Here is a 26144-nt window from a genome sequence, read left to right as displayed (position 1 = left end):
GGCAGCAAAGTCAGTAAAAGTTAACAGGTTTGTAAATATGCTAAAGGACAACCCTAGAGGAGGAAAATATATTTGGCCAGGCTTTGGCCTTTTTTAGCAGGATTCAGATTCGGCTGAATCCTTCTGCCCGGCCGAACCGAATCAGAATCCTAATTTGCATATGCAAATTAGGGGCAGGGTGGGAAATTGCGTGACTTTTTGTCACAGAACAAGGAAATAAAAAATGTTTTCCCTTTCCCAACCAAATTTGGATTTAGTGCATCCCTATTCCTAATCAGACCAGTGTCCTTCAACCTTAACTTTTTAACCTGTTTATTAATGACCTGGAGGTGGGCATTGAAAGTACCATCTCCATTTTTGCTGATGATGCCACTTTGCAGAGCAATTTTACTAATCTAGAAAATTGGGCAGCAAACTGGAAAATGAGGTTCAATGGTCTTTTTTCAATCCAATTTAAATAAGTAACTATGCCTGACGCCTGTCTTGTGGTTTCATGCCTGGATTTTGAATCTTTTTGCATACCACTGCCTTCTAATCCAGACTATTCCAAATTCTGCTTGAACTCAGTCTGTCCTTATTTCGGCCTGATTTACCCGTTGCAATCTTCAAGTTGAACAGTAGAGTCCCCTAAAGTACATAAGGGGAATTCTGCCAGACCCCCAACTGTAAACTGGTTTGTCTACTATGTAGCTCCAGTGAGGGTCGCTGCTGGATAATATTGACCGGTAAGTCTTATTTATGATGAGTTTGTCTAAGGGATCAAAATCCAAACATGCATTTTCTTATCATTCATCACAAAACAAAGTACAGTATACAAGATATATTTCAAACATGACTATTTCTCTTTTAATTACAGGCAGTAAACATTATGGGTACCTGTAGTTTAATTTAAAGGGGTTATTCACCCAAAAACAGTTTTTGCACAGAAAATTATATTCTCTGCACTTCTGGCTCTGACTCCTAAAGTCAGCTGATTAAAAGTCTTAGAGCAGAACCGACTCCTGTTATATTGAGACAGACCAAAAAAAACAAAAAGGGTTAAACAAACAGAGCATTCAATAACATAGAATAACATAACATTTTGTAGAAAAAAAGTAACCCCTTTAAGCTAAACCATAGGAATTAAAATAATTTTTCCATACAGAATTACTCCACTCGGGCAGAGTAAATAGTGCAAAGCGGATTACTCAATATTTTATTATGGTCAATGATGCATACAAACCATACTCAGTTATTTAATGTTAAAGAATATCAAGTCCAACCATATAAACTGTTTTAAGGTGATCTGAAACAACTATAATTTTATTACTTTAAATCTAGGGATGTGAATAAAGTGAAGGACAGTGATGTAACTGTTCCCAGGGAGCAATATTTGTACTCCATATAAAGGTGAGCCAAGATGCTCATAAGATCTGGAAAACCTTTAACACAGGAAGCTATTTATCATAACAAGCTTGCCTGATATTGCTCCCATACCAAACCAATTAGGTTAGTGTGTTTCGTCATCTTTTATAAGTTGAGATAAGTTTCCAAGCATGGTACAGTGTAGTAATTGAATTTTGATCAAACACACATGGCCCATAAGTCAGTATGGATATTTAAAAGCTGTGAACTGTTCTGAAGATTTTAGCATCAATGTTTTGCCAAAAGAACAGGATGTACTTGAAATAAGTGAGAAATGATGAGGTTCGTTGTTTTGTACAAATATTTTGCCTCTTTTCTCTGTGTTTTTTGCGACCCATATATAAAAAAATGTCTGATCTTGTAACATCTCTTCTTTAACAACCTATCCAGTGTCATGAACTAGCATACATAAAACTTCAAGTATGCAAATTAGAGGCCGTATTAAGGGAATTACTTAATTCCATAAAAGTTATTTTAAATGTATGGGCTGTGTGGGGCATGTCAGAATGATTTGAAAGGGCTCACTAATTCACACATAATAACAAAGCTTGTTACAAACTGCTGTGTAAGTATATAATGGTAAAATCCAAGAACGTTTCTTTTTTCTTAATTAATGTGTGCGGGATCCCACTTGTTGATTCTCACATTTTTTTTTCAACAGGAGCAACATTTTTATTTTTTTCAGGTTCAATTTACAAGTCAATGGGAGTTGCATTTTTAAAGTTCAAGCTATTTTTCAATTCATGTTTTTTTAAACTGATTTGAAGTTTGGTAAATAAATTAAAAATTTACAGTAAAGTGTGAATTGCACTGTAAGTTTAAGTTTTATTTTTTACCCTGTAAGGTGGGCGAGTTTGAGTTTCTTAAATAAGATCACATTTGAGATTCTCAAGTCTTCAAGCTTTTTTCAAATTTGAAAAACATTAGAAATTTGAAATTTTTGATAAATCTTCCTCTACAGTTCAATGCATCCTGGATTTGGTGCATCAGATTGAAGTGTGCCAAGACCCTCTCAAACAAATCAATACATCTTTCCTCTTACCCTAGAGACAGAAAGAACTGCTGTTGCAGTATGTCTGGCAGGCATACAGGGAGATGTATAGTAAAAGAAAAAAAGAAAACTGACGCACGAACAATCACCCCCCGTGACTTCTATGCATTTTGCCATTTCATGAATTTTCCACATAGAGAAATGAGTCAGATTTGCTCATCGCTCTCTGCATAATGTTTCAAGTCAGCTGATTATTAGACCTGAAGGAAAATTGGCTCTTCTTACATTGTCGGTCAATATATTCAATTACATATTCAATTGTAATTACCCATCAATAATTATACAGTAATTAATGTATATTGGAAAGTTGCTTAAAATTGTATTTTCTATTTCTCCTATGCATTAAAAACATGGTATAGCTTGCTATACTTACTGGTCAGCTATGTGACTCATTAAGCCATGTTTCAGCAATACCAGGGACATAATTATGCTTATCCAGTGCCACTAACTCAGACTCATTAATAACAAAAATTCAATACAGCTACCAGTTTGTAGATTTAGGATTGTAGGTTTATGTATGCCTCCTCGTCCTCCATAGTCCAATCTCAATCTACCTCACTTTTATCCAAACATGCCTAGTCCCTTATTTATCTTTTTCTCCACGTATATCTTACTGCTCTCCAAGACTAGTTTAAGTATATACATATAAATAGAAGATGTGTTAAGAACTATACTGCCAAAAGGCCTTGTAGACGATATTACTATAACCATTTTGTCATACTTTATGAGGTGGAAATAATCCTGCTTACCTTGATGACTTTCAGTACTTTTCAGTCTAAAGCAAGTTATGAGTATTTATACATCAGTAATAATGCACCACTATTGTCAAAAAGAAGATGGCAAAAATTTAAAGGGATACTGTCATGGGAATTTAAATGCACCAGTTAATAGTGCTGCTCCAGCATAATTCTGCACTGAACCCCATTTCTCAAAAGAGCAAGTTTTTTTTTTTTTTTTAATCTGACATGGGGCTAGATATATTGTCAGTTTCTCAGCTGTCCCCAGTCATGTGACTTGTGCTCTTATAAACTTTAGTCACTCTTTACTGCTGTACTGCAAGTTGGAGTGATATCACCCATCCCCCCCCCAGCAAAGGAAGGTAACCAGATAACAGCTCCCTGGTAGATCTAAGAACAGCACTCAATGGTAAAACCCAGGTGCCACTGCAACACATTTAGTTACATTGAGTAGGAGAAACAACAGCCTGCCAGAAAGCAGTTCCATCCTAAAGTGCTGACTTTCTGAAAGCACATGACCAATCAAAATGACCTGAGATGGCTGCCTACACACCAATATTACAACTAAGAAAAAAATACACTTGGTGGTTCAGGGATTACATTTTATATGGTAGAGTGAATTATTTGCAATGTAAACAGTGTAATTTAGAAATAAAAACTATGTCATAAAAATCATGACAGAATCCCTTTAAGTTACATGGTGATACAAAAGAAAAGACTGCTAGGTAAAAAAATACTGTACCAAGTACATGATTTTCTTATATAAGTATAAGTAATAAGTGCTCAAGGAATGGAATGGCAGCACTCCGGTTAGATAAAAAAGGTGGTTTATTCCAACAGGTCACTAACCAAGATCTTTTTTTATAAGTATACGTATATGATGAAAAAAGTCACAATTCTGAGAAAAAATGAGAAAAAAAAAAATCACAATTGTGCAGGACAAGTTAAAAGAGGAGAGACAATCATACACAAAATCAGCCACTTGTTAGTCTCAATACTGCACTAAACTACAATATACTTTTTTTTTAATAAAATAGTCACTTCCCTCGAGTGGTGGCTGCTAATGTGGACACAATTTTTTTTTATCCTGAACGATCAGAGCTCTGTTACAATAGCGAGTGGGGTGAGCAAGATCTTCTTGGTGCTTCTGTGGTCAACGCTGACATGCCAAATAGCTACATGGTACAGGTATGGGACCTGTTATCCAGAATGCTCGGGACCTGGGGTTTTCCGGATAACGGATCTTTCCTTAATTTGGGTCTTCATGCCTTAGGTCTACTAGAAATTAATTTAAACATTAAATAAACTCAATAGGCTGGTTTTGCTTTAAATAAACTCATTAAGCTGGTTTTGCTTCAAATAAGGATTAATTATATCTTAGTTGGGATCAAGTACAATCTACTGTTTTATTATTACAGGAAATAATTTTTAAAAATTTGGATTATTTGGATAAAATGGAGTCTATGGGAGACAGCCATCCAGTAATTCGGAGCTTTCTGGATATCAGGTTTCCAGATAAGGGATCCTATACAACAAATTACAAGAAAATAAGACTTGCCTCTTATGGCCCCAGGCATCGCTTACACAGAAACAAAAAAAGGTAGAGCTGACCTAGTGCAGGTAACTAATTCCATTCAAATATTTTGTGATACTGCCAGCAAACTGAAGAGTGAAGAAAAGAGCTAGAGGAGCTGTTAATGGTTATATAATGGCTAATATATGCAAGTAATGTTGACCATAGACATTCCTTCTCCTTTAAGATTTATTAACAGAGTAGAAATTAGATAAATATCAATGTAGATTTACATGGAACATTAAATCACAACTCATCTGTACAAAAACATAACAATTAATCAACATTGTCTTATTGTCATTTTTCCTCCAAAAAACAAAATATACAATGCATTATTTATATCTACATATTACATCTTCTCTAACCTGTATAAGTATATACATTGGAAGCTCTATTTTCAATTCATTCCTTCGAGTAACAAAGCAGTAAAAAAAAATTAAATTCAAATTACCAAAAATAATTATTTTAAACAAATGTTAAGCTTCAAATATCACAACTCTAATGCTTTGATAAATGTGTCACTAACAAGACTGTGAGGTTAATTGTCTTTAGGTTATTTACAGGTTTGGCTGACCCTTGCATCACTACTTAACAGTCAAGTGTTGATAACACATAAAAATCTGGAAAGGTCTTGCTTCGGGGCCCAATAACTAGAGATATGTCACCGACACAAAAATAGACAACCATAGTTCACCTTTTAATTAACTTTTAGTACAATATAGACAGGCATATTCTAAGACAGTTTGCAGTTGGCCTTGGTTTTATTTATCTATTTTTACATTTATTTTAATTAGTATGAAACTAGGCAGTGTTTTTAGTAAAAGACTGCAAGACGAATAGGAGACAACCTTAACACAAAGATAATTAAAATGTAACAATAACAATAAAATTGTAACCTTAAAGAGATATTGACACTAGAAATTAAACACTTTTTTTACATCTATCATAATATTACTTTCGAAAGCTACTTATAACTTTGCCATAAAGTATTTGCACAACGCTTTTACATTACACGTCTCATGCCCCATGTTCCTGTATGAGGGGGCTGCCATATTTGTACAGCAGAAGTCCGTTAGCATTAGAAACTAACTGACTAGCTGAGATGGGACAGTCAGGTTGGCAAAACAGTCAGGTTTGGGAACTTCAACTAACAATTGCTTACAAAAACAAACCCGTCCACAAAAAAACAACCTATAGGTAACTTTTAATATACTTTCATATTTTAAAAAGTCGTTTTTTAGTGTTCGTATCACTTTAAGACCTAAGCCATCAGTCATTTTTGTCGACCCCTCCCAGTGATTATAATCTCCAACCAGAGCCCCCGGATCAATGCTAAAAACTGCACCAGCCTGGGTACTACTGTACAAGTGCCACATCACTATCATCTCCTAGAGATTCCTTGAATGAAATGTAGAACACAGAAGCATAAAACCTGCATTTTCCTCTACAGTGCACCCTGAGTAGGCCTGTACAGAGCATCCATAAAGAGGTACTGTTGAAGATGATGAGGATGACACGCCTCTACTACAGTAGCACTCCAGTGCAGTTTTTAGCAAATAGTAGCTCCAGACTGGGGTTTCAGGCAAAAGCTTATAATCACTTGAGTGTGACAAGTCGGCACCACCTAGTGATTTGTCCCTTTCCTTCTCCTTTAAATAATAACTATATACTCGTTGGAGAATGAACTGTTCATGTTTTGGTAAAGCATTGTTTTACCAACTATTGGAAGATTTCTTCTTTCTAAGGATAGTTTTAATATGTTCAACATTGAATGCATGAAGATCTACAGAATTACAACAAAATACCTTAGAAATTTGCGTATCCTATATGCTTGGCTGGATTTGTGAGTTTTATGAAGTCTGAAAAGCAGCTTGGGAGCTTAACCACACTGTTCATCTTTCTGAAAAGTATTCCATTTACATGTATTGACACAGAACATAGATAGATTATATTTTTTGGACCATTACAAAATAGGACAAAGTAAATTGTTATGTAAGAGTAGTTCTATTTACAGGATTAACAAGATTACAAACCAATATAGTTGTTGGAATAATGCATGACTACATTCAAAATCCCAGGGAACAATCTACCTTATTTATTGTAGTAAGGGTTACATTTAATTTCTTACCATAAATTATAAAGTACAAAGACACGGGTTACGGTTATATTTAATATAAGGGACTTGGTTCCCATAAAAAGAGTGGGACTAGAGGCAGTTTAAGGATGGCCTATTTTCTTTCTGAAATGTCCTGCACAGAGACAGGCAGATCACATTCATTACTGTTATAAAAAAAAAAAAAAAACACCCATCAGCAGGTGGCATTGCATTGTATTTAAAAAAAATTAGAGGAGAAAACGCATTGTGTGACCATGTACTAAGGTCTGCATCGTCTGTATGGGAAGCTGAATATTTTTTTACCTCAGTGAAGGAATTCCACAGATTGCAAAAGTGCAATCTCTTATGAAGACATAACGAGGAGCAATCAATATTGCAGGTACTTTACCACTTTCTTTTAAATATAAAGATGGGGGAGTATTCTGTGCACATAATAAGCTACATCAATGAGCAAGAGACACCATCCATTGTAAAGGGTGCATAATACACACTATGCTAGTTATTACAGAAATGTGATGAATGTACACACAGACAAAAAAAAAAAAAGTCAATCATACAGTGAAGCACTAAGAAGGTTAAACTAGTCTATTAGTACTTAGGAATAAAGATGTCCAGGGCTTTCTTCCAGCAAACCTATCCAGTGCAGTTTAATCCGAAGAGTTGCTGTCCAGCAACAAATAAAGAAAATAAAGCAAGAAGATAGTTCCCCTTACTGCAACATGTCAGCCCCTAGGAAGATGTTGAGGCAAAATAATACAAGTGGAAAAATCTGTGTGCAACAATGAATGATTTCTACATCATAATCTGTAAATAAATATGAACTTGTCTGCATCCACTACAGTGCTTTCTGCACACTTATTTACACGTGTGCACATTTATTTACACAAACATTTACATATGTAAGACCAAATCCTTATTTTCCATTTCTTGTTTTTAGGTTAATGTGCATTCGAAACCAGACCTGAAATTTACAGTGTTCAGTGAAATGACAAAATTGTTGCATAGAGCAGATTACAGGGAACAATAACTTTGCCCCTTTTTAAAGTAAGATCAAATTAATCAAATGTATCCCCCTTCTTTACAGATGTTTGAGTCTCCATATCATTTGCAAGGGATGTCCCATTCACTTGCATTGTTCTATCAACAAAGAGGTACCACGAGAGATACCTGTAATGAAAATGGTTATATGGATTAATAACATTCCCTTGAACGTTCCCTTCTAAACAACAATATTGGCATGCCCTTTTTTCATAAATTTCAATCCCTTAATCTCTTTTCTTGAATTATGTTGTTTATGTATACAATGCCCATGTGAGAATTCCATGTTTAAGGTGAGGTCCAACCATCTATTAAGAAATAACTTTTTAATTTCATACTTGCCTCTTTTTTTTTTTTTTAATATACGAAAATAACCCCTATTGCTTAGACAAAACAAAAGGGTTGTTTACGATTATGAAAGACAGTTGAGAAAGGGTGCCAAGCCATGTTATACATAAATAGAAGTTATAACCCAATTGGTTTCACAGTAGGGATGCACCAAATACACTTTTTTTGGATTCGGCCGAACCCAGAATTCTTTGTGAAAGATTCGACCGAATACCGAACCTTATCCGAATCCTGATTTGCATATGCAAATCAGTGAGGGGGTGGGAAAAAAAGAAAAAAAAATTACTCACTTGTTTTGTGATGAAAAGTCACATGAGTTTAAGGATTCCGTTCGGCCAGGCACAAGGATTCAGCCAAATCCAAAACCTGCTGAAAATGGCCGAATCCTGGCGGAATACCGAACCAAATCCTGGATTTGGTGCATCCCTATTTCACAGACATAGTTATCTTCAATATGAATGCTAAAAGAAAGTATGAAATCTAGTTTTCAAATTAAAAGTTAAAATACAACTAAGCAATTTTTCTTGTACACGAAAGGTTAAACAAGACTAACAAAATAAGCCTAAACCAACAGGAACAAAAGGTACAGGTAAGCATCAGTATATATATTTCAAAGCTGCAAAAACACGGCTTGCGCATTCCAGATCAATACAATGTTCTCTTGAAATCTAATGGTGGAAAATAATTTAGCTCCTGCAATACAAAAAGTTCTCAACCTAATTCATTCCTTATGTTTCAGTCTTGCTGGTCTTGGCATATACTGATAACACTATGATAGATTAAAAGCAATGTACTGTTCTCAGCCTAGTAAGCAAAAGAAACTATATTTACTTTTTAAAAACACAGCTCTATTTATTTGGCACAAGCAAGGTTATTTGGCAGTGGAGAGATGCAGAGGCCATTCTAAATGTGGGTATTGACCTTAGACTGCTAACAATGAAGGAAGTTAAACCAATTTAAGGTTGACTCCAGCTCACAGTTTGATCTGTATGGAGCAAATCACTAAACTCAAGCAAAGACCAAATATCAATTACATTATGTCTTCCAGCAAGATGTGGTTTTAAAGGGTAATTTTATTCACTGCAGTTCTATTGTCTTATGGATTTACACAGTGCATTCACAAACCCTCCCAAAATATTAATACGATCATTGAACACAGCTTCAGCTGCAGGAGCCAAGCTACTTTTTCAGCTTAACATAAATGCCATTTCATGAAAAACTTAGAGCAGCAGATTGTCTTTATTGATATTCCAGCTTGTAAAATTGCTGACAAGAAATGACATTGGACAAGTGGTTTGGAGAACATTTGTGTTTGCCTGTGGCAAATGAATATTCACTTTACTACAAAATGGGGTCTTGTTTAGAGGAGGGATATTGGATTACAATGCAAATGAGGAAACAATGTAATAAGAAGCAAGTGGCTCTCTAAACACATATGGGATAATGCACAAAATCAACACTAAAGTGGTTTAAAGTGAATTATGTTAGTACCACTTCCAAACGAGGACTGCACGATTTCTTTTAAATTCACCCCATCTAGTGTTACCAGTGGGCTTTAACACACATACTGTAACACACATTGAAGCCTGTTCTGTCATTAAGGAAGACTGGGCAGTATGATAGTTCAATAGCCTGGAGATCAAATGTAAACAGTATTTTAGACCAGTTCTGTCTGACTGGTGGCCCATGGGTCTACCTTGCGTGGCATCATATTAAAGTACAGCTCTTACCTTGTGTAAACTATAAATCGTATCAGTACTGAGATTAACCTGTATTGTTCACACCTCACATTCAGATAGTAAACCCCTGCATTGTTCCATGTCTTCTGCTCTATGGTGCCTGCTGTATTTGTTTGGAAATAGCTGTAAGTGGGTCCCTAAGGCTATTCATCATATGTTGGGGGTTGCTGTTCGATCGAAGTATATGGATTTAAGGGTATGTTTTAATAAACATGGAGCATCACCATTTGGTTTTTGGGTGTGTTACCACCATTAATGTGGGTATGGTCTTAAAATCTCTTGTGAGAACATGGGCTTGGTTTCCATTGAATGTGGCTTAATTGGGAGTGGTCAACACTGGCTTCCATTATCAGTCCCCCAACACATAGGCCAAAATAATTCCAGTCCACAGTAACACAGATGTTAGAATATGGGAGGATTATGTTGGCCCCTGCATGACAGAGAGAACAAGCTCCCTGTGGACTGCTGAACTAAGCTTGTTTGTGCCCTCCACTAACATTGGTCTGATTATGAAAACCACACTAGTAAGACACTTCCTTGGTAGGGTATTGACAGGATAAAAGGAATATGTTGGTGGTAAATGTCATATTATAATGTAAGGAGAAGGTGTAAGCTCTTTAAGGCTAAACATTGAAGTATTACTGATCTGTATATACAGACAAAAATTAACAAAGGGTTTATGGGTGTATGAAAACTTACTAACAATTATGGGTTTGATGGCATCTTTCTGTAGGTCTCATTGTTAATACTTAAATGGACAAGTCTAGCACCATAGTAATCTATAATATAACTTGATCCATCAGAAGGTCCAACAATCTGTAGGAAAGAATAAAAGACACAACAATCAATTTGTAAAAACAATATTTAAACAATATATAGTATTAAAGGAGACATATAGGATAAATGAAAAAAAAAACTTACTAACTTAATTATAAGTAATATATGGTTTAGCTTTTACATGGTGCTAACAATTAATATCTTTAAAATAGCCCCTTTATTGGAGTTACCTATAGATGTTCTCTGGTCCCTGTCTGTGTTTCAAATGAGGAGTGGGCATGTCCTAACGGTCCATGCCAGAAGCACAGTAGGAGGGGGACAGCCAATCACAGCCCTGCAGTCATACAAGCACAGACAGGCATCAGTTCCCTATCAGGTCCTGCTAGCTGCCGATTGGTCCCTGTCCAACAGTGAAGTGAGCTGCCGTCTCCCCTGTACAGCCTGGGAATTCAGGGAGCAGGAAGGGAAGGTAGGGACTATCAGGGTTTTTGCAGAAATATTCAATAAATCAGCCTGAAACACTACTTTTTTAAGCACAATTCTTCTATATCTAAATGAGTATAATGCACTGGTATGTACTTATTTTTTACATAATATGTCTCCTTTAACCTTGAACTGATTACATTACACATTCATAACTGTATTTATTATACTGCTCTAAATCATTATGGTATGTTTACAAATGTACCTGAAACATGGAAATGCTGTTAGAAAGTAAATGGCACTAGCATACAGGACATGACCTGGTGCTTGTCTGGAGTAAAGGTTAAACTTTGAATGAGATTCTAAAAATGTTAATAAACTAAGGGCTAGGCAAGACGTGGCATTTTTACGTTGCTTTTTTTAAAAAGCACTGAAACTACATTTCCCAAAATGCACTTCTCATGGTTCTCGTTCCCCATAATTCCGCTGGCTACATCAGAAAAGCTACTTAAAAATAGAAAAGCTATTTACATGCAAAATGGAGCAGGAATGATCCTCAATATGCAACGTAATTACGTCACCGGCCTAATACGACGTAAAAATATCTATGCATCATTTATCTCGCGAGAATTTGGACGCCATATTTAAAATACACTGCATATTTACGTAAAGTGTGGTTTCAAAAGTGCAGATCCCATAGAGTCTATTGATTTGGTAGTTTCTTGAGGTATTGGCATTTCTGCTGAAAAACACCAATACTGGCTGTCAACACAACTTGACACAGTCTAGACATTTTCTTTTTTCCTGTTAATGATCTGTATTTGGAGGCAGCACTAGACCAATGTTCATACCAGAAATTCTTCCTTATTATGATATTTTAAAATAGTTTGCAATGAGTGGAAAGACAAGACAGGGACGACTGTGAAAAAACATCGGACATCTTCTTGACTAAGGTACCATATCCATTAGGTCTCAATAAAAAAAGAATGATCTAACTTCAGATATATAAAAAATTGACTAATAGGAGGGGATATGACTTCCGTCAGTATTTAATTTTGTATAGGAGAAAAGAAGAAAAGTATCCCCGTCTTCTTAATCAGAAAAATGACAAAAGAATATATATTATCACTGTGTGATCTGTTTTCAGTTAAACCATTAGGTCACGTGATCCAATATCTATGAATTTCCTCTTTTTATTTAATTAATTGATCCCACAAAGTGCTAGTGCTTAATCTCAATAAGTTAACATTAAATAGAGTAAAACTAAAAACACAATTAATTTTCCTTTTAATTATTGTGTATATTAGGTAAATTCTAACATGAATAATTCATTTAACATTAATTGATAATTTACTAACAACCCGCTAAAACACCAATGAGGATGGTAAAGTGCCACCAAATGTGATCAATTCACATATAAATTACTTAAAGTGCAATTATGAACATCTCTGATTCCAAGAAAAGGTAGGAAAAGGAAATTGGTAGAATGGTGGAGAAGTCCCGTATTGTCTAGCTGATTGTTTTACTAACTGCGGGACCCCACAAAGGAGGAGAAGTCAGTGCTTCTGGAACTGTGGTCTCAATTCTATTTTAACTGTCTAGATTGAGACGCTGTCTTGTCTAAAAAACACACAAATTCCAGAGCACTTATAGTGAAAAGAGTAAACAAGAATACAGATAAGGAATCTCCTATAATCTGAGCAGAGAAAAGTGCCCAGATAACTATAAAAAAAAACGTTTTTGTAAAAAGAACCCCCCAAGGTTTTATCTAAAATTGGTATAAACCAGTGAGAATGGCAAGCCAACGCGCGTTTCGCAAAATTGCTTTTTCAAGGCTGTGTGTGCTGCCACGGACACCAAATATGTATAATCTTTCAAACATGCGCCGGCGTCATTACGCCGGCGTCTTTACGCATGCTGAGCGTAAACCAATCAATCAGCAACCAATCAGCAAAAAGCAATTACAAATCCCTTATATAAAAGTAAATATCCTATTAGTTGCAATGGGTTCCTGCACCTGGGCAAACGTATTGCCTTTAAATATGGAGATTATTATCCTGCATCTGAAATTGGTCAAAAGTGTATGCAAAATTTCCTCTCAGGTTAAAGGAGAACTAAAGCTTAACTAAAGATGTTGGGCAGAAATGTTGTTCATTATGTTTTGGGCTTCTTCACCAACCCAAGGCAACCACAGGTCTTTAGCAGTAAAGATCTTTTACGGAGATTAGGGACAGACTCACAATATACTGAATATAATAAAAAAGCCACAATATAAGCATGATTAGTAAATAATTATGATTATTAGTACATGGTAGCATAGGCGGATTTTAATAAAGGCTAGGGAAGGCTAAGCCTCCCCAAACCTGCCTGATAAGAAAAATGAGGAGAAAAGAAAAAAAAATCAAAAGTTTACTAACTATTTATTCTGTCCACTTGCGTTCACAGTTAAAACTGCAGCTTCCGATTTAGTTTTTCCCCTCAAGTTCTAAGTCCCGGTTCAGCTGCAATGTGATTGGCTGAACTTGATGAAGAAATTTGAGCCCTCCTCTAGCCTAGCCAATCCCCTTGTGGCAGGACCGGGACTTACACTTTGTAGGGAAAACGCTGAAGTTCCTGCTGTGCTGTCTGTCTTCCTTTCCAATCAATCTGTGCATGCAGCTATGAATATCTAAAAGACCCCAGGTTATGTGTGCAAGGGCCAACATGCAGGTACTTTATCACTATACTTTTGCTATATGAATTCTGTTCAGGAAACAATGGGAAAATAATAAATCATGCATTTCATGTGAAACAAGTTAAATAAGATCACAGAAACATGGGAGAGGTGTCACCAAAATGTAAGTTTTGTAGAAAAAATACAAGTGGAGCTGGAAAGTAATATAAGGGAAAAATGGGTAAACAAAAAGAAACAAGAGAGAAAAAGGGTTTAAAAAGCTGGAATGTATAGGTGATGTTGGAAAGCAGATTTAATGATGTCAAATGAAAAGTGGAATAGAGTAGGGACAGGATAGAAACTAGAAAGTGAACAAATACAAAAGTAAAAAAAAGGGTAACATGGGAGACAAGACTAGGGGGTCCATCCTGAGAAAGTGTATCTGTGCTGCAGCTACTGCTTTCTCTAATACCACTGAGCTTTTTATAAATGCAGGCCAAGAAACATCCCCTCCACTCGTCTGCATTCTTCTTTGTCTGTATGTCATTGTACTTCAACCCAACTATATCATGTGCTTGGGATGTCAGCAGGGCTGGACTGAGAATTAAAATAGGCCCTGGCATTTCAGGTATACAAAGGCCCATCGGCCCACACAGAGGCCCAAACAGCCCCCACCAGCCCACTAAATACTGACTTTCTATGGCACCTTATAGCAGCCCCTCTGGCATTTGCCAGAACCCACAGAATCCACTTCAGCAACTACCAGGGTTCATCCTGCAACAGGGCCGGAACTAAAGGTAGGCAGAAGAGGCACGTGCCTAGGGTGCAAACCTTGGGGGGCACCAGGCACGTACCTTCCCTGTTACCTACCTCTAGTCTGGCAGTATTACCTCACTAATGGGGCCAAGCTCACTCCTACTGATGCGTGCCTATCTGCACACGCTCCCTTGCATACGACCAAGCGAGCACTTGTTTGCGCGCAACCGCACACGTGCACACTCATTCTAGCACTCATTCCCGTGTCGTCTGTGGTGGAACAGAGGGGGTGATGCCATCAGCCGAGTTTCGTGGGGAGCCCGGCCAAAATGGCCCAGCACTGTCCTGCAGCCCCAAGCTGGTGTTCAACTACACCTCTCAACACCCATAGATATTCAAATGCATTAAGTGGGTTTTGTCTGGGTTAATGGGAGATACAATTAAAGATACTTGCTTTTTTGGCCCTTGCAAGATAGATAGAGTAGATTCTCAGTGTACAACCTCCTTCTGTTCGCTTTGTTGTCAGTGTTTTCAAATCAGCAGTGAGATAAGCAGGGGGAATAAGCACTAGTCATACCCATCTTGCCACTTGTTAGAAGCAAAGAAGTTTCTTGGCATTTACTTATTCCTGGGGTACTTTGATTTATGACATACCATGTGTTTACTGGACATGCAAGACCAAATAGTCGTGACAAGTAAGGGCTGAATTCCACGGCACTTTGATGTCTGATTCGTCGCCAGGAGATGACACGCACGCAATGTGTCCGGTGTGCAGAAGTTAATGGAACAAAAATTGCAGGTACAAACTACATGTATCCGACTGTTGGATGAAGACACAGCGTGCAGCGTTTACATCCGACAGTCGGATACATGTAGTTGTACCTGTTATTTCACATTCAGTTCCATTATCTTCTGCACGTCGCATGCGTGTAATTGCCTGGAGACGGATCGGACATCAATGCGCTGTGGAGTTCAGCCCTAAGGTGTTAAGTAGCCTCCCCAAAGACAAAATTCACCCTCCGCCCATGCATGGTAGCTCAGAATACAGCAAAAAAATTAATAAACATGCTAGTGCTCAGGAATAAAAAAAAATTCAGACCGATCAAAAGCAGGTTGTGGGCCATATTCGTTGCCAGTCCAGCCTCTCTGCTCTGTCCTAGCTCATTACTGCACAAACTAGTTGTGGCACTTACTTACATACTTGTGCTTGCCCCACACAATTCAGTGATGTCAGAGATAAGTGGGCCTGGTATGAGTATTTGAACATGGCAGGTCATGACAGTTTTGGGTTGGCGGGGGTTGATAAATCTTCGACCCACCAATGACATCTAAAAGGTTTCCCCTAGTTAAGTTCATAAATAACTTTGTTTGATGACCTTTAAAATATGCATACATTTTGTGCATTCATCTAGGTCAAAATGTATTTTCATGACAAATTATGCATAATATCTAAACAAACATGGAAAGTAAACAGGAGAGTTAAGTCACTGCACAATGAATTTAAAAGCAAAGGAATAGAAGACAATGCACCAAAAAAAAAAAAAAAAAAGCCAATGGTATTACACTAAAAGCAAAATCTCCATTCCCAAAAATATAAATATCTTATAAATCAACACAAATCATAATAAGCAAGTTGTTTTACCCATTTTACCCTTCACCTTATTGATTCCATAATCTTCTAACCTTTCAATAATGCAGAAACATTTCTAGCATAACATATATATTTTAAAATACCTTTAGTAAAACATGATGTGGATCAAAAAACTCGACAAAGTCTATGTATTATTTAAAGTTCCACTGAACACAACAGAGCAGCGAAGACTTTGCTTAGGCAACCGACATACGTTGCAGAGCCCAAACTTCTGAAAACAGACTGCAGTTAAATAAAACATTTCTACAGAAACAACTGGTAAGTTGAAAAATGTCCTGGTTTTGAAGTTAGTGGATCTTTATGTACCTGTAAAGTCCAATCAAAATAAGAAGTTTGTATTGGGCAGAAGATAAAATAGTGTCGTTTTGAAAATAAATGATTTACTGAAAAAGTTTTGGGCAATGTCTGTTGCTTTGTCTGGGGGTTTCATTATGTGGCTTCCTGCTTTTAAAATGCTTATCCTGCTTATTACTCACTATGATATTACTACATTTTCCTATTGTTCCAAAAATTTCCCAAGACACAAAATACATTTTCTTTCACAAACTTTCCCCTTATTTGCCTCCTGACTGGGCTTCCACAAACATTTATCAGTAATATGCGTTACAAAATATGAATCATAATAAAGTAGGTATATACCTACATTTTTCGACGTGAGAAAAGTATTTACTTTTTTTTTAAACAGTTATGGACAAACTGTTTTAGTTTCACACTTACAACTATTTATAGCCTCTCTAAACTCCCCTTATTTGTGAGTGAATTGGTTCCAGATAAATAAAGCACATTATGTAGGAGGTTTGGCTGCACAATGGTAATCTCTTTAATAATCTCACAAGAACCAAACATTAAAAACACGAAGAAGATTATGTTTCTTGATTTGTCCTATTTAGCTCAACAAAAAACAAATTCAGGCTTATCTTGGGAAAATAGACAAACGGTTATCTTTTTTCAGTCTAGTGATATGATATATCACTAGACTTTCCACACACACATACATATATATATATATATATATATATATATATATATATATATATATATATACATACATACATACATACATACATATATATATATATATATATGTATGTAGAAAGGCTGTGGCACACACTTACTGGAACACGGGCCCAGGTGCTCTGCAGAAAAAGATATATATCCCTGTAGAAAGCTGAAGCACACTGGGATTTTTCAAGATAAAACTTATTTTATTAGATCTAATAAAATAAGTATATATATATATATATATATATATATATATATATATATATATATATATATATATATATATATATATATATATATATATATATATATATATATATATAGAACTGGATGTGTGTCTTTTTTCAACCTAATTTACTATGTATATCATCTCAAGCTATGTTATTGGTCAAGGGTCCTACAATTTACAATGAGATTTAGTAGTAGAGAGTAAGAACGGACTAAAGTATAGCCTAGACTAGAGAAGTAGCTGACTGATCAAAGGAAATTGTTGATTAGTTGCTACTTAAAGTGATACGGACACTAAAAAACAACTTTTTAAAATATGAATGTACATTAAGTTACCTACAGGTCATGTTGATCATTTTTTGCTGAGAGGTTTGTTTTTGTAAGCAATTGTTAGTTGAAGTTTCTAAACCTTTCTAAACCTGACTGTTTTGCCAACATGTCCCATCTCAGCCTGTCAGTTAAAGTTTCTAATGTGAATAAACTTCTGCTGCACAAATATGGCAAACCCCTCATACAGAAACATGGGGTATCAGACAGGTAATGTAAAAGCATAGTGCAAATACTTTATGGCAAAGTTATAAGTTGCTGTCAAAGGCATTATTATGATAGATGTAAAAGGAGTTTATATTTTCTGGTGTCAGTATCTCTTTAAGAGTAAAAAAAACTTTTTTGGGAATTCCTCAACAAATTTTAAGTACACAACTCTCTTCAATACTCCTACATGCAACTCACCTGCATGGAAACGAGGATAAAGTCAAGTAGGCTGCCAATTCCACAGAAACCAACTGTGCAAAATTTCAGCATTCCTGAGGAAATGTTTAAAATAATTCAGACATTGTCAGCAAACTCACTTTTAGATGCATCAAGCATAAATGTAAACCTGAAAGTTTATAAAATGCTGTATTTCTGTAAGGTTCTCTGTGTGTATATAGATGTTGCCACTATAACAAATCCATAGAGGTTATGTGATGTGAAGGAAAATGTGGCCAGGAGAAGCAGCAATATGCCAGCAGCTGAGGAAAAGAAACTTACCTAGAGCTGGATACCCTAGATAAAATCTGTCTGCTCCCAGCCATCCAAGAAACAAAGACAGTGCAACAGCAACTTTGTAGGAATATCCGTTCCTGGATGTAAAATTAAATTGGTTACAGAAACACGAATATTTTCAAAAGGTAATGGTACACAGTAGTTTGCGTTAGTGACAATTCTCCAGCATACATGATACTTAACACTTTAACCCTTTAAGTGCCAGCAGAATTTCACATTTTGGTTACGCGAAATGCCAGCCGTTTTTGAAACATTTTGTGCTCTCTCACTTTAGGGGCATTTTCTGAGGGGAAACCTATAGTTTACCTAGGAAAACTATACATTGTTTTTTTCGGTAGAAACTGAGCTTTCTAAATCTGCCTGAGTTTTCATGTATTTCCACCTGTGCAAAAAAATTTATAGTGCTAAATACCAAAAAAAAATGAAAAATTACCATTTTTCATCGTATATCAATTTATACCAGAAAAATATTTCATTTTACGGATGAAAATCCAACTGATTTGGAAAGCCTTATGTCTCTCGAACGTGCCAATACCAGATATGTATAGTTTTAGGGAGATTTAGGACTTCTGTACCTCAAAAACTCCCGGCAGTATATTGCCGAATTTTGAAAGCACTAAGGCAGAAAACGGCATGCTTTAGATTCCAAGGCAAAAACTCCTGAAACCGTAGGTTTACCCCAGAAAACCATACATTTTTGAAAAGTACACATTCTGCCGATTACAAAATGGGTAACTATGTCTCTCTAATCCCAACTACCAAACATAAAAGCTTGTCTGAACATAGCGGTTTTTCAAAAAAAAATTCAAAATTCTGAAAAATCATTGCAAAGGTTTTATTTTGCTGCTCCGCATATCCCAAACTATATTAGGTACCAAGAAAAAGCACCTGAAATATGATTGCCAGGGGTCCACTGAACAGTTTGACACCCATTATGCATAGGTTTACCAAAGTATCTGGCATTTAGAGACACCAATATGAAGTTAGCACATCCAAATTGATCAGGACTTTACTTCAGCTACTGAGAAATCAACACATTGACTGCATTTTTTGTGGGGTAAAAACACAGAAATATATGTTTACCCCCCAAACCCATATATTTTTGGAAAGTACACATTCTACAGAATCTAAAATGGGTACCCATGCCTTTCTGCTCCAAACTACTGAGTCGCAAGGCTTTCCCAAAATTGTCGGTTTTGGTGAAATATGTGAAAATTGCCTCAAACCTTCAACTTCCCAGCACCATATCACCCATGTATCATTATGTACTAAGAAAATGCACCCTAAATATGATTGCCAGGGTTCCTCTGAACATTTTGGTGGCCATTGTTCATAGGTTTACCAAAGTATCTGGCATTTAGAGGCCCCAAAATGAAGTTAGCGCATACAAACAGTGCCGTGGGTAACTTCAGCTAATGAAAAATCAAACACATTGACTGCATTTTTGTGGGGTAAAAACACAGAAATATATGTTTACCCCCAAAACCCATATATTTTTGGAAAGTACACATTCTACTGAATCTAAAATGGGTACCCATGCCTTTCTGCTCCAAACTACTGAGTCGCAAGGCTTTCCCACAATTGTCAGTTTTGGTGAAATATGTGAAAATTGCCTCAAACCTTCAACTTCTCAGCACCATATCACCCATGTATCGTTACACACCAAGAAAAAGCACCCTAAATATGATTGCCAGGGTTCCTCCAAACAGTTTGGTGGCCATTGTTCATAGGTTTACCAAAGTATCTGGCATTTAGAGGCCCCAAAATGAAGTTAGCGCATACAAACAGTCCCGTGGGTAACTTCAGCTAATGAAAAATCAACACATTGACTGCATTTTTGTGGGGTAAAAACACAGAAATATATGTTTACCCCCAAAACCCATATATTTTTGGAAAGTACACATTCTACCGAATCTAAAATGGGTACCCATGCCTTTCTGCTCCAAACTACTGAGTCGCAAGGCTTTCCCACAATTGTCGGTTTTGGTGAAATATCTGAAAATTGCCTCAAAACTTCAACTTCTCAGCACCATATCACCCATGTATCGTTACGCATCAAGAAAAAGCACCCTAAATATGATTGCCAGGGTTCCTCCAAACAGTTTGGTGGCCATTGTTCATAGGTTTACCAAAGTATCTGGCATTTAGAGGCCCCAAAATGAAGTTAGCGCATACAAACAGTCCCGTGGGTAACTTCAGCTAATGAAAAATCAACACATTGACTGCATTTTTGTGGGGTAAAAACACAGAAATATATGTTTACCCCCAAAGCCCATATATTTTTGGAAAGTACACATTCTACCGAATCTAAAATGGGTACCCATGCCTTTCTGCTCCAAACTACTGAGTCGCAAGGCTTTCCCACAATTGTCGGTTTTGGTGAAATATCTGAAAATTGCCTCAAAGCTTCAACTTCTCAGCACCATATCACCCATGTATCGTTACGCACCAAGAAAAAGCACCCTAAATATGATTGCCAGGGTTCCTCCAAACAGTTTGGTGGCCATTGTTCATAGGTTTACCAAAGTATCTGGCATTTAGAGGCCCCAAAATGAAGTTAGCGCATACAAACAGTCCCGTGGGTAACTTCAGCTAATGAAAAATCAACACATTGACTGCATTTTTGTGGGGTAAAAACACAGAAATATATGTTTACCCCCAAAACCCATATATTTTTGGAAAGTACACATTCTACCGAATCTAAAATGGGTCCCCATGCCTTTCTGCTCCAAACTACTGAGTCGCAAGGCTTTCCCAAAGTTGTCGGTTTTGGTGAAATATCTGAAAATTGCCTCAAAGCTTCAACTTCCCAGCACCATATCACCCATGTATCATTACGTACTAAGAAAAAGCACCCTAAATATGATTGCCAGGGTTCCTCTGAACATTTTGGTGGCCATTGTTCATAAGTTTACCAAAGTATCTGGCATTTAGAGGCCCCAAAATGAAGTTAGCGCATACAAACAGTTCTGTGGGTAACTTCAGCTAATGAAAAATCAACACATTGACTGCATTTTTGCGGGGTAAAAACACAGAAATATATGTTTGCCCCCCAAAACCCATATAGTTTTGGAAAGTACACATTCTACCAAATCTAAAATGGGTACCCATGCCTTTCTGCTCCAAACTACTGAGTCGCAAGGCTTTCCCACAATTGTCGGTTTTGGTGAAATATCTGAAAATTGCCTCAAAGCTTCAACTTCTCAGCACCATATCACCCATGTATCGTTATGCACCAAGAAAAAGCACCCTAAATATGATTGCCAGGGTTCCTCCGAACAGTTTGGTGGCCATTGTTCATAGGTTTACCAAAGTATCTGGCATTTAGAGGCCTCAAAATGAAGTTAGTGCATACAAACAGTCCCGTGGGTAACTTCAGCTAATGAAAAATCAACACATTGACTGCATTTTTGTGGGGTAAAAACACAGAAATATATGTTTACCCCCAAAACCCATATATTTTTGGAAAGTACACATTCTACCGAATCTAAAATGGGTCCCCATGCCTTTCTGCTCCAAACTACTGAGTCGCAAGGCTTTCCCAAAGTTGTCGGTTTTGGTGAAATATCTGAAAATTGCCTCAAAGCTTCAACTTCCCAGCACCATATCACCCATGTATCATTACGTACTAAGAAAAAGCACCCTAAATATGATTGCCAGGGTTCCTCTGAACATTTTGGTGGCCATTGTTCATAAGTTTACCAAAGTATCTGGCATTTAGAGGCCCCAAAATGAAGTTAGCGCATACAAACAGTTCTGTGGGTAACTTCAGCTAATGAAAAATCAACACATTGACTGCATTTTTGCGGGGTAAAAACACAGAAATATATGTTTGCCCCCCAAAACCCATATAGTTTTGGAAAGTACACATTCTACCAAATCTAAAATGGGTACCCATGCCTTTCTGCTCCAAACTACTGAGTCGCAAGGCTTTCCCACAATTGTCGGTTTTGGTGAAATATCTGAAAATTGCCTCAAAGCTTCAACTTCTCAGCACCATATCACCCATGTATCGTTATGCACCAAGAAAAAGCACCCTAAATATGATTGCCAGGGTTCCTCCGAACAGTTTGGTGGCCATTGTTCATAGGTTTACCAAAGTATCTGGCATTTAGAGGCCTCAAAATGAAGTTAGTGCATACAAATAGTCCTGTGGGTAACTTCAGCTAATGAAAGATCAACACATTAACTGCATTTTTTGTGGGGTAAAAACACAGAAATATATGTTTACCCCCCAAACCCATACATTTTTGGAAAGTACACATTCTACAGAATCTAAAATGGGTACCCATGCCTTATTGCTCCAAACTACTGAGTCGCAAGGCTTTCCCAAAGTTGTCGGTTTTGGTGAAATATCTGAAAATTGCCTCAATGCTTCAACTATCCAGCATCATATCACCCATGTATCATTACGTATCACAAAAAAGCACCCAAATTGTGATTGCCAGGGGTCCTCCAAACAGTTTGGTGCCCACTGTGCATAGGTTTACCAAAGTATATGGCATTTAGAGGCCCCAAAATGAAGTTAGCACATACAAATTGTCCTGTGGGTAACGTCAGCTAATGAAAAATCAGCACATTGTCTGCATTTTTGTGGGGTAAAAACACAGAAATATATGTTTACCCCCCAAACCCATACATTTTTGGAAAGTACACATTCTACAGAATCTAAAATGGGTACCCATGCCTTTCTGCTCCAAACTACTGAGTCGCAAGGCTTTGCCAAATTTGGCGGTTTTGGTGAAATATCTGAAAATTGCCTCAAAGCTTCAACTTTCCAGCAACGTATTGTCCATGTATCATTACCAGCATAAAGCATCCTAAATATAAACATAGGGGTCTACTAAATAGTTTGATGCCCAATGTGCATAGATATACCAAACTATGTGGCGCACAGAGACCCCCAAATGACAATATGTATAGACATTTTCACGGCTGACGCGCTGGCTGCTGCAATATAACCACCCGGTGTGTGTATTATGCGACATTAGACCACCTAACAGTACAGAGACCCCAGAAAACCATATATTTTCAGAAAGTACACATTCTGACGAATCCAATATGGGTAAATAAGTGTTTCTACTACAAACTGCCAAACTGCAAAGCAATGCTGAACATAACGTTTTTTATCAAATTTCTGAAAATCGTCACAAAGCTTGAATTTTACCCCATTATATGCCCCACATTTCGTAACTTATCAGCATAAAACATCCTAAATATGAACGCCAGCGGTCTACTGAACACTTTGATGCCCAATATGCATAGATATACCAAACTATGTGGCGCACAGAGACCCCCAAATGACAATACTGTATATACATTTTCACGGCTGACGCGCTGGCTGCTGCAATATAAGCACCTGGTGTGTGTATTATGCGACATTAGACCCCCCTAACAGTACAGAGACCCCAGAAAACCATATATTTTCAGAAAGTACACATTCTGACGAATCCAATATGGGTAAATAAGTGTTTCTACTACAAACTGCCAAACTGCAAAGCAATGCTGAACATAACGGTTTTTATCAAATTTCTGAAAATCATCACAAAGCTTGAATTTTACCCCATTATATGCTCCACGTTTCGTAACGTATCAGCATAAAACATCCTAAATATGAACGCCAGGGGTCTACTGAACACTTTGATGCCCAATATGCATAGATATACCAAACTATGTGGCGCACAGAGACCCCCAAATGACAATAGTGTATATACATTTTCACGGCTGACGCGCTGGCTGCTGCAATATAAGCACCTGGTGTGTGTATTATGCGACATTAGACCCCCCTAACAGTACAGAGACCCCAGAAAACCATATATTTTCAGAAAGTACACATTCTGACGAATCCAATATGGGTAAATAAGTGTTTCTACTGCAAACTGCCAAACTGCAAAGCAATGCTGAACATAACGGTTTTTATCAAATTTCTGAAAATCGTCACAAAGCTTGAATTTTACCCCATTATATGCTCCACGTTTCGTAACGTATCAGCATAAAACATCCTAAATATGAACGCCAGGGGTCTACTGAACACTTTGATGCCCAATATGCATAGATATACCAAACTATGTGGCGCACAGAGACCCCCAAATGACAATAGTGTATATACATTTTCACCGGCTGACGCGCTGGCTGCTGCAATATAAGCACCTGGTGTGTGTATTATGCGACATTAGACCCCCCTAACAGTACAGAGACCCCAGAAAACCAGATATTTTCAGAAAGTACACATTCTGACGAATCCAATATGGGTAAATAAGTGTTTCTACTACAAACTGCCAAACTGCAAAGCAATGCTGAACATAACGGTTTTTATCAGATTTCTGAAAATCGTCACAAAGCTTGAATTTTACCCCATTATATGCTCCACGTTTCGTAACGTATCAGCATAAAACATCCTAAATATGAACGCCAGGGGTCTACTGAACACTTTGATGCCCAATATGCATAGATATACCAAACTATGTGGCGCACAGAGACCCCCAAATGACAATAGTGTATATACATTTTCACGGCTGACGCGCTGGCTTCTGCAATATAAGCACCTGGTGTGTGTATTATGCGATATTAGACCCCCCTAACAGTACAGAGACCCCAGAAAACCATATATTTTCAGAAATTACACATTCTGACGAATCCAATATGGGTAAATAAGTGTTTCTACTACAAACTGCCAAACTGCAAAGCAATGCTGAACATAACGGTTTTTATCAAATTTCTGAAAATCGTCACAAAGCTTGAATTTTACCCCATTATATGCTCCACGTTTTGTAACGTATCAGCATAAAACATCCTAAATATGAACGCCAGAGGTCTACTGAACACTTTGATGCTCAATATGCATAGATATACCAAACTATGTAGCGCACAGAGACCACCAAATGACAATAGTGTATATACATTTTCACAGCTGACGCGCTGGCTGCTGCAATATAAGCGCCTGGTGTGTGTATTATGCAACATTAGACCCCCCTAACAGTACAGAGACCCCAGAAAACCATATATTTTCAGAAAGTACACATTCTGACGAATCCAATATGGGTAAATAAGTGTTTCTACTACAAACTGCCAAACTGCAAAGCAATGCTGAACATAACGGTTTTTTATCAAATTTCTGAAAATCGTCAGAAAGCTTGAATTTTACCCCATTATATGCCCCACATTTCGTAACGTATCAGCATAAAACATCCTAAATATGAACGCCAGGGGTCTACTGAACACTTTGATGCTCAATATGCATAGATATACCAAACTATGTGGCGCACAGAGACCACCAAATGACAATAGTGTATATACATTTTCACAGCTGACGCTCTGGCTGCTGCAATATAAGCACCCGGTGTGTGTATTATGCGACATTAGACCCCCCTAACAGTACAGAGACCCCAGAAAACCATATATTTTCAGAAAGTACACATTCTGACGAATCCAATATGGGTAAATAAGTGTTTCTACTACAAACTGCCAAACTGCAAAGCAATGCTGAACATAACGGTTTTTATCAAATTTCTGAAAATCGTCACAAAGCTTGAATTTTACCCCATTATATGCCCCACATTTCGTAACGTATCAGCATAAAACATCCTAAATATGAACGCCAG

The 26144-nt window shown here is 37.1% G+C and overlaps 1 protein-coding gene across 5 annotated transcripts in view; it reads right to left on the bottom strand.

The window, feature by feature from the left end:
- The window catches only part of tm2d1.L (TM2 domain containing 1 L homeolog), a 92357-nt gene that overhangs the window by 50763 nt on the left and 15450 nt on the right, over positions 1 to 26144 (bottom strand). Inside the window, exons 5-8 of one of the 5 annotated variants that reach the window (XM_018258262.2) lie at positions 18529 to 18620; positions 18229 to 18302; positions 10706 to 10822; positions 4941 to 8048 (exon numbers count right to left, since the gene is read on the bottom strand). In XM_018258262.2, coding sequence (XP_018113751.1) covers positions 10712 to 10822; positions 18229 to 18302; positions 18529 to 18620 — 277 coding nt within the window. In that variant the 3' untranslated portion in view covers positions 4941 to 8048; positions 10706 to 10711. Of the gene's footprint in view, positions 1 to 4940; positions 8049 to 9487; positions 10823 to 16189; positions 16573 to 18228; positions 18303 to 18528; positions 18621 to 26144 lie in introns of those variants that run through there. The other 4 variants (XM_018258261.2, XM_041590402.1, XM_018258264.2 and 1 more) reach the window with 4 other exon arrangements.

The sequence above is a fragment of the Xenopus laevis genome, chromosome 4L, assembly GCF_017654675.1.
Source record: "Xenopus laevis strain J_2021 chromosome 4L, Xenopus_laevis_v10.1, whole genome shotgun sequence".
Classification (NCBI taxonomy): domain Eukaryota; kingdom Metazoa; phylum Chordata; class Amphibia; order Anura; family Pipidae; genus Xenopus; species Xenopus laevis.
This window is presented reverse-complemented; position numbering and strand designations above follow the sequence as displayed.